At 34.4% G+C, this 9,762-nt stretch overlaps 2 protein-coding genes and 1 non-coding gene across 3 annotated transcripts in view; all 3 read left to right on the top strand.

Moving 5' to 3' along the window:
- Positions 1-1,165, top strand: part of LOC105164770 (GTP-binding protein At2g22870) — a gene marked incomplete in the record, with an annotated part of 2,867 nt that extends 1,702 nt beyond the window's left edge. Inside the window, 3 exon segments of the mRNA XM_011083528.2 lie at positions 1-40; positions 394-646; positions 739-1,165. Coding sequence (XP_011081830.1) covers positions 1-40; positions 394-612 — 259 coding nt within the window.
- Positions 5,781-6,479, top strand: LOC105165065 (transcription repressor OFP8-like; the record flags this gene model as incomplete). The annotated part of the gene is given in 1 exon segment (XM_011083940.2): positions 5,781-6,479. A coding segment is annotated over 1 exon segment (623 nt), but the record flags the coding sequence as incomplete, so codon positions are not given.
- On the top strand, positions 7,126-7,198 carry TRNAF-GAA. Its single transcript has one exon. It is a non-coding gene; the product is annotated as a tRNA-Phe (tRNA).

Raw genomic sequence — 9,762 nt, 5'->3', positions numbered from 1 at the left:
GATTGATCTGGAGTACGCAAGTTGGTTGGGACAAAACCAGGTTTGGAAATTTCTAGTTTTACTTCTGATGAATGAGTGAGTCTTGCTCCATTAATTTTCTCTTTTACTTTGTGGGAAACTCCTAGCCAGTTTCCTGGCCTCTGTCCCATTCCTAATCGATCGAGTGCTCGAACTCTTGAAACTTGGAAATTACACAAACTCCATTAATGATTGATCAAAGTTATCTTACCCCAATTGTCACGTACCAGTCTGCTTTGGTTAAACACCCCTTATAATAAGTAAATCATGAGAAGACATTGTGGTAGCATCACCAATTGCCCCAAACATCCTCTTTTGTTAGAAGTCCTCAATTGTCTTAACTTGTAACCTCTGGATTTTGTTCTCTTGCATCAGATCCCTATGACTTTAATATTTACAAAATGCGACAAACGGAAAAAGAAGAAGAACGGGGGAAAGAGACCCGAAGAGAATGTGCAAGATTTTCAGGAACTCATACGTGGCTTCTTCCAGACAGCACCACCTTGGATTATGACCAGTAGTGTGACAAATCAAGGTCGCGAGGAAATATTGTTGCACATGTCTCAGTTACGGAACTACTGGCTCAAGCATTAAGTTATTTGGGGCCTCTGGACAATTTTCCTGAAAGGTGTTTGCTTCAAACCTATGTTTATACTTTGTACCATAACTGAACCAGAGGATTTCGTTGTGGTTCTTAACGGTAATATTTCCATTTTGTAGAGTTGTCAATGAGGGATTCTTTTGATCATCGCAAAAGGCTTGCATGAGGGAAGGTGGTCGCAACATTGAAATACGCTAAAACTACATACATATGACAGTATGTTATGGAAGAGCTTTTACGCCCTATGGTACTTTTCCATTAGTTATAAGATTGGATTCAGTGGCATGGATGCAGAAGACTTGAGATTGCATCAAGTAATGGAAGCAGATACTTGGAATTTGGTCATGAGGTGATGCCAAGGCTTAAACCTTTTGTGTCTGTGTAGTGTATTTTAATGTTGAAGGAGGTGTGGCCATTGGTTGGGGAGTTACTTTGTATAGTCAAAAGCTTAAATTAGAGCTTGCAGTAGTCGTCCGCTTCAAAACTATATAATGCTCAACTTTTGGCATTTGCTCTAAATAAGAATTTGAATTTACATATCTATTATCATAGAGAGTACAGCCTTCACTTAATACAAAAATAATGTTTCTAAGGACTACTGCAAGAATTGAACTACTTGAGCCCTAGTTCGACCGACTTGAGCCCTGTATCTGGCAAGTGTAATATATTTATTGTGTGATTGGTATTCAGTTCAGGAAAAGTGATTAATCATATAGTAAGTGATTAATACATTTACTTTGTGATTAATTTAGTTCAATCAAATTTGATTTGAATAAGAATTTTTCTAAATTGAGACTACAAAATTTGTTCACTGCGGATTCCCACATTATGCCAATACAATAGACTTGTGCCTAGCGAGGTGCCAGCAATGATTTGAATTAGAAAGTTCAAATTGTAATAGTTGAAGCACAATGAAATTAGGGTTTTTCCAGTGGGCTTTCCTATACATTGGGCTTCTCAATTGAGTCATTCATGGGGCCCTGTTACTGGTGGATTAAAATTATAATATAATTTTTTTTCCCAGTTATGAATGGTCAATTTTTATTGCATTCAAAATAATATATAAAATATGAACAGATATTAGAAAATCATAAATTTCCCGAGTTAAATAAAAAAAGGGACGTAACTCACAGCATGGGCTGGTAATGGGAAGTTTTGCATGGGCTGACCCACAAGATTATGATTGCCCAAATCTGGCGGAAATACTTCTTTGGAAGCCATTTCTTATTCAGAAAACCTATAAATCAATCAAACAGTAGGAAAACACCTTAAGGGTGCCAACGATTCGGGCTCGAGCTAAATTTTATTTTGAGCTTGAGCTCGATAAGTTCATAAGAAAGAGGGCCGAGCCCAAATTTGAAGTGCCTATTGATATGGCAACGATTTAATTTGGTGTTTATTGCATGAGCTATTATCTGCTCTAACTTTATAGAGATTTTGAGGCTTATAAGTCGCTCAGACTTTTCATTTACAATTAATAAGGAGCGTTTTTCGACATTAAAAACCCCGTGGACGACAGGCCTGTGATGGGTGCATGTCCTTTTTCCCGCAAAATACCACATGATCTGGCTTGTGACTTAATTGGTGCTCCGATATGCGAGGTTTTTTCCGCTTTGACTTCATATGAATCTCACAATTTTGTTCGGAAAAAAGCGTCTCATTAAAAAGAGAAAATCTTGAGATTTATACCACGACTAAGTTCTTCAACTATAATTAATGTGATACATTAGCCTACATCATTACATATAAAGAAATCAAATTCAAGCACAAGCTCATATCCTATCCAATTAACCAAACTCGAACCAATCTTCTGTCGGAAGGGGCATTAATTACGCTTCAAGAAAATGATTGTTGGCCACAAAAATGACACACATAGAAACAAATAATTTAAATTGAAATTGGAAATCCCACCAAGCAAATTAAACCCAGTAGTATCTTCCCAGAGCCCACTAAATTTTACTAGCAATAAGACATAACATAATCCTTATACCATTTCTTTAAGATTTAATTAATACATTGAGATTATAATGACATAAACATTGACGTCATATACATGTGATTGATATTTAATTAATTAAAGTGGGATTTGGGTTTTACGTGAGATGAATAAGTACATTATGAAAGAAGACAAAATGAGCCGAAATTTATGACAGTACTATGTACATATATATATATATCACTATAAGTCCAAATCAATGTATTTATTTATATATGAGTATTGAAACTCTAAGAAAATAATTAAAATTAAGTAAGGTGTGTCTGACAATGAAAAAGTGGATTACAGATATCTACAATTATTTTATATGATTTGTGATTGTCCGAAAACAAATTCGTTTGTTTGTTAGCATTTGGTCGTGTTGGGAAATGCAAACGTACCTTACAAGTTCCATGTGCATTCTACAATTAACACTTTTATTACAAATTATTAATATTACATTATATTTTGTGTAATTAATTATTACATCTAAAAATTTAAGATATTCTGATTTTAAATAAGTCAATGTGAAGATGAAAGAAAAATAGTATTAAAGAATAGATTTTGAAATTAGACAGTGATAGCACTCAATAATTTTTTTTTTTTTAAAACGCAAAACAAAGTATGTAAGCCTTCACAGTTATCTTGGTTGAGAGGTCCCGTAATTCTTATATTTATACTAATTTGATAGGCCAAAAAATCAGTCCAATACAACAAAATGATTGGAGCTCCAGGTCACACGTATTTCTAATGTCTTGGTACACATCATACTGAAAAATCTATGATGAACTTCCTTAGATTTGTGGTGGACGACCTAGAAACAACAAGTAAAATAGATTCCGCAGAACTCGGATCGATGGAAAATGACTCATTCAAACACCCATATCATCATCTTGATAAGTTCAAATTTCAATCGATTTTTTGTTAGTTATCTAACTCATGTAGCTTTTCAACAGTACATCTAACTGTACTGCAACTACTACCAGATTTTGCTCCCAATCGGCATATACATAGATGACATTGTATAGCCATAAAGATAACTAGTATCACTCACGCTCATATACTCTTTTATCTCGATTTTCAACAAATTTTCAGTATGTTTTCATACTTCACATGATCATTATCACATCACATGATCGACCACTTCGATTATTACGCCATTGAGTTTATGTTATTTTGAGTTTTCCATTTATTCAATAATCCAATACAAACTTAAACATCAAATGCTGACCCCTACTTTATATGCTAGCCCTCATTTGATTTTAAGAATTGTGTGAAAATCCTTCGACCATTATGATGCTCGTCATTTTAGCACGCATCAGACATAAATACAAAGAACAAAAATATCCACATAAATGAATTGCAATGACTTGTCAGAATTAGGAGAGGTGAAAAATCAAGTGTGCTAATTTATGAAGATACTCAATCCTGAAAATAGAGCTGGCGAAATTGATGAGATATGTGTTCGAATCTGATCAACGTGTACGTATTCGTCTATTTTAATAATAATAATTGCTGATTTATTATAATAACTAGTATATAGTTATTGATTAATAATACATATTTGATATTAATATTGATGATAAATTCATAATATAATTATAATTGATTCACTAATAAATTAAAAAAAAATTATATATCACCGACCCTATTTTGCTTGATTTTATATATCTATGTGTGTGTGTGTAGAGTTGATGAAACAGAGAGAAGTTTGTGTGTGCGTAGTTTTTACAAATTTGAACCGAAGTGATTGACTTCTCATTAAACATATCGCATAGAAAGCTGAAAGGAAAGTGTCGGATAGCTTTTGGTGGATTTCAATTCACTTCAACTTTGAAATTTCACATATGTTTTTGTGTTCTTGGAAGCTTCTCACTAACTCAAGATGCCCTTTTCTTTTTTCTTTTTTCTTTTTTTTTTTTAAATTTTGAAAAAGAAAAAAGTGGAGAGAGTCAGCCCATCATAATTCCATGCACCAGTATCATTTGGGGCAGTGCCCTAGAAAAAAGGGCCCCCCACCCCATCAATATTAAAAAATAAAAAATAAAAAAATAGAGTTGTTAATTAGCTTGTTTTTTTGTTTTATTAATTTGGGGAAATTGAAAAGGACATAAGCTTATCGACATTTTGGTGCAGAGATATTGCGCCGCTGCACACGGAGAAATTTTACTTTCCAATAAAACTTATTAATTAATTAATATTAATATAGAACACTATAAATATTAATTAAATTTTTTTCAAGCAATTAAAATGGAAATTAGATGTAATTAATTTGGGAAATTAATATTATTGAGTCGGTGAAGCAACGACTTGTGTGGTCAAAATTGGTTTTTATTATTAGGTTAATTTAATGAGAAAAATGAAATTTGGTAATTAATCACGTGATTACAACATGGACTCATTATAGCAACTTGGGAGCCATAATTTTCAAAAAGGAGATGGCAATTGGCATGCATGCATTCATCTTCTACACTACACTACACTACTCTACTCCATTATTATCTCAAATAAATATATGATTTCTTTTTTTATTTGGTTTGATCCAACTAAATCAATCATTAAATAAATATGATATTAATTAATTTTTTAAATTATACATTAAAATCACACAATAAATATATTATACTTTGTCACGTAATTAATTTACATTTGGTCAAATTCAATTTAGACTAGAATTGATTATGCCCAACTCAATTTGAACTAAAAAATTATGGAATATTGAGTCACATGCATGATATTAGAAATTACATACAGCCAAGTCTCTCTCTCTCTCTCTATCTATATATATATATATACACACGCGTATGTAGGGGTATATACATATATGTATATATATAAGTGGATGCTGCTGGTACGTATCCAAACTCATTTGAAATGTATCATCATAATTTGAAACTCAAAGTCTGTCGCCTTTTACCTTCTTCTTTCAGTTCATGCCAGTTCCGAACCCTACCTGATGTTGTTGCAGACACCTCCACCTCCACCTCCATTCCCGTCACTAAAACCAACAAAATTCCCCCTGATAATGACCACTCTTCTCCTTCTTTCGCAAAGGCCCCAACAAATTGTTACCCCAAGAAAAGGGTGGGGATGGGGATCATCAAACTTCAAGATCAATGCAGAAACATCAATACTCCACTCAACCACCACAGTTCCTCCTCCAACAGTGGCCGCTGGTTCAGCCGCCCCCCGACGACTTCGAAACCGAAACTTTTTTTAGCTTATCTTCAAACTCCGGCGACTCTTTCCGCCTCAAAACCTCCAGTCGGAGATTGAGAACATGCCAGGAGATGGAAAGCATTGATGAAACGGGGCGGTGCTCGTCTTTTTCATCCATCAATTCACTTCGCCGGAAAACAGCAACAACCGCCTGCGGTAAATCCACTACTGCAACGGTAAGCAAGAAGAAATCCAGCAGCAAAACCTTCCCAGAAAGCGAACTGCCCGGCTCTGATCAAGTCTTCACTGATCGGCTTTACTACAGCAACAACCGTGATTCTGGGAGGAGTTTTCGGCGCCGGAAAACTGCCAAGAACCGCCGTAGAATCAAGAAAACCCCTCCAAGAAGCTGGAGGTGTTTGAATTCCAGTTCGATGATTGAAGATTGCTACGCGGTGGAGAAGAGTTCGAGCGATCCTCGTAGTGATTTCAGGGAATCGATGGTAGAGATGATAGTGGAGAAACAAATGTTTGGGGCGGAGGATCTGGAGAGGCTGCTGCTTTGTTTCTTGTCACTGAATGCGGCTTCTTATCATGGGATGATATTTGATGTTTTTTCTGAGATTTGTCAAACATTGTTCAGTAATTGAGTTATTCCTTTGTTTGTTTTAGGATTAATTAGTCTGCTACGTACCTCTTGATTATGTAAATCGCATTGTTCTTTCAGTTGGCCTTTTTACATTTTAAAATTGTCTACCTTAACTTTTCTTCTGACACTTGTTCAACAATTCTTCGTCTAAAAATTTAAACTGTCAGAGATAAAAATCATTTGATATTAATATCTTAATACACCGTCCAACACATATATAAATCCTCCACGTAAAACTTTTCTTTTATAAATGGATGACAATAAAATTCAAAATCGGAACCTCTTACTTCATCGGGCTCTAATATTATGTTACACGATTACTGAATCTAAAAGCTTAACAATGTTTTGATAGGAAATGAATGCATGGCAATAAAAAGAGAGGTGAAGGATAAAATTTGACTTGTTTCTTTAGGTTGTATGTGGGAGCAAGTATGTTTAGGTAGAAGATTTTCAGAGTTAAAAGTTTTGGAATGAGTAGGCTTGCCAGGTAAAATCCAAATCCCAAACAAAGCATTGTGGTGGATATTAAACGCAGGAACTGGGTCCAAAGTTTGTAGAAGATGACCTACACATTACGAAAGCGGTAATGGGCTAATGTTTGGGCTTTGCTTGTCAGACTTTATCTGAAAATTGAGTTAGATAGTATAAGTGGGTTGAGTACTAAAGGAAGAAATCTAAAAATAAACATAATCTAGAAAAATAAATGAAACAGGCACATAAACAGCGGGGATAGCTCAGTTGGGAGAGCGTCAGACTGAAGATCTGAAGGTCGCGTGTTCGATCCACGCTCACCGCAAACATCTACAATTTGGTATTTTTGTTTTCTCGTACGCGTGAAATGTTTGTGTAGTTGTGGCAAGTAGCAGCAGCAATAAGCAATAATAAGCACGCTGAGCTGAGATGGAGCATCTCACTTCTCTTTATGTACCCTTTTACTTCCTCTGTTTGCGTGCAACACAGATTCTCTCTTCCCCACCCACTCCCACTCCCACTCCTACTCCTTTGCTTTCTTACAATATTCATTCGAATTACTTCCACACAACTACTAAGAGAGTACGTACGTACGATGCGAGGTGCTTTATTAGTTAATCAATACAAATCAAATTTGATCCATTCAAAAATAGATGATATCATGCATGACCACCTATATATACATATACATGTATATATATATATATTGTTTTTTTTTTATTCATTACAGGTTTCTAATAATGACTGCATGGATATGTCATGTAAATATATATATATATATAATTTTGTCCCTTTATCATATAAATTAAATTAATATTAATATTGCCTAGCTTTCATCAAATTAATTAGTATATTTATTATTAATTAATTCTCTTCTTTTTAATTATATCCCATCCATCATTTGAAGTAATTAATGAGAAAGATTCGATATGCCGCTTTGATGGGTTGTAACCCGCATCTGGGAAAAAGGACGTAAATGTCTTTTTTTTAAGGATAAAAAATAGCAAGAACGCCATAGGACTCATGTAGATAAAGTCGGGTTGGGTCGAATTGCCCCACCCGCTCCGCTAAACCGCCTTTCAGACTCGGTGGGATGTCATTTCACCAATAATCTCTGACAGTGTGGAAGATGAAGCCAAATGGTCTATTTGGTGAAGTACAATTAAGTCTATAACTACCATCCTTTTAGAGCATTTATAATATGACACATTTATTGCTTTCTACCTCATTTATTGTTTGAGGTTGCCTACCATCCATCTCTAACTTGAACTGACTTGGGCGATGGAGGGTTTAAGCCGAAAACGCACCTGGCTAGCCTAATGTTCGTGTTTTTTCTCAAGGACCACTTTGATATCTGAAAGAATTATTGCAAGCTCAAGACCTACTTTGAAAAGATCGTATATTTGATCCGAATCACATGTATAAGTACAGAGATTTTTGTCCTAATTATTAACCAAGAATTTTTGCACGAACAAACACACAGTGGGAGGTACGTACTACTACCCAGCTATGATATATGATATATAGTATGGTGATGATGGGTCATTTTCATCCATGATCGATCAACTTTTCATGCGTGTTATGTTTTGTATAAAGCGATCCTCCACCCCAAACATACTGGAATTGTGTGGGCCATAATTAATTATATATATATGTGTGTATAATTCCACTCACAGCCATAGCATGCTCTATAATTAGTCAAAGGCATAAAATGTAACAGTACGTTTGATGAATAAGATAGTTTTTGCTGTCACATTTTGATGGGATCCTCCATACATACATACATTACATATATATATATATTTCATTTCTTTGGGTATGATATTTCTCAAACTTAATTCCATAAATGGAAAGCCCTAGTGATGATGAAGAAATTAGTGGACCCTCATGAATATGAAAATTTATAATTCGAAACGAGTATGGTCAGATCAGAATTAATTATACCTTAAGTATAATATATGTATCGCGTGATTGATATACAATTTAAAAAAAAGTGAATAATCATCCTTATTATGTGATTTGATTCGATTCGATCAAATCTAATTTGAGTAATAATTCTTATACATGTAGTTGATTGCCACTTAAATCTTTGGGTCTTACCTTTCTAGATGACATGTTTGATATAGTATCTGCTGAGTTAGGCAGTACCAAAGGAAAATTGTTCCCTGGCGTCGTGCTATTTTCTCGCAGGACCTCTCCTACAGTATTGTCACTGCAGTAGAGTTTAACCATCAAATTCGGGATGGATTGGTGTGGTTCCTCTACGCCTAGGACACCAGAATATCGAACCATGAACGAAGAAAGGCATGAGAGAAAAGCTTATAGGCTAGTGATTGTGAGGCCCCAATCCTTGACTGGAAGGGACACCAAAGGCCTCCGCCCTTCCATCCCTTGGATAGATAGAGAGGGAGGGTGGAGCTTTTGATTTTTTAATGTTGTCAAAGAGTTGGACAACGATTTTTCGTTTTGTCAAAGAGTTAAACAATGATTTTTTGTGTTGTCAAATATTGAACAATGAAAATAGATGGCGAGTGCTTGATCGATTAAGCGTTCGAGTACTTCTTTTTTTTTAAAAATTCTTTTTTATATCTAAAAATGGATTTTATGACTTATTAATTTTTTCTTGGTGGAAATTAAATAATCTAATTTATCCCAAAGTTTGTTCAGGAAAAATTACATATAGTTGCCAGATCAGAGTAAAAGATATAAGGTGAGAATTAATATCATTATAGGATTTATTTTTTAATTTGAGAAAAAAAAATAAGCTCAAAACTTAATTATATTGCCTATTTCTGATTTCTTGATTTTCTTGTATAGATAAATTTCATGAATAAATAATATTTTCTTATTTTAAGGAGATATATATATCATAATATGAGGACAAAAAAG

The sequence above is a fragment of the Sesamum indicum genome, linkage group LG6, assembly GCF_000512975.1.
Source record: "Sesamum indicum cultivar Zhongzhi No. 13 linkage group LG6, S_indicum_v1.0, whole genome shotgun sequence".
Lineage (NCBI taxonomy): Eukaryota > Viridiplantae > Streptophyta > Magnoliopsida > Lamiales > Pedaliaceae > Sesamum > Sesamum indicum.
The sequence above is the reverse complement of the archived record's forward strand: the minus strand, read 5'-3'. Positions and strand labels throughout refer to the sequence as shown.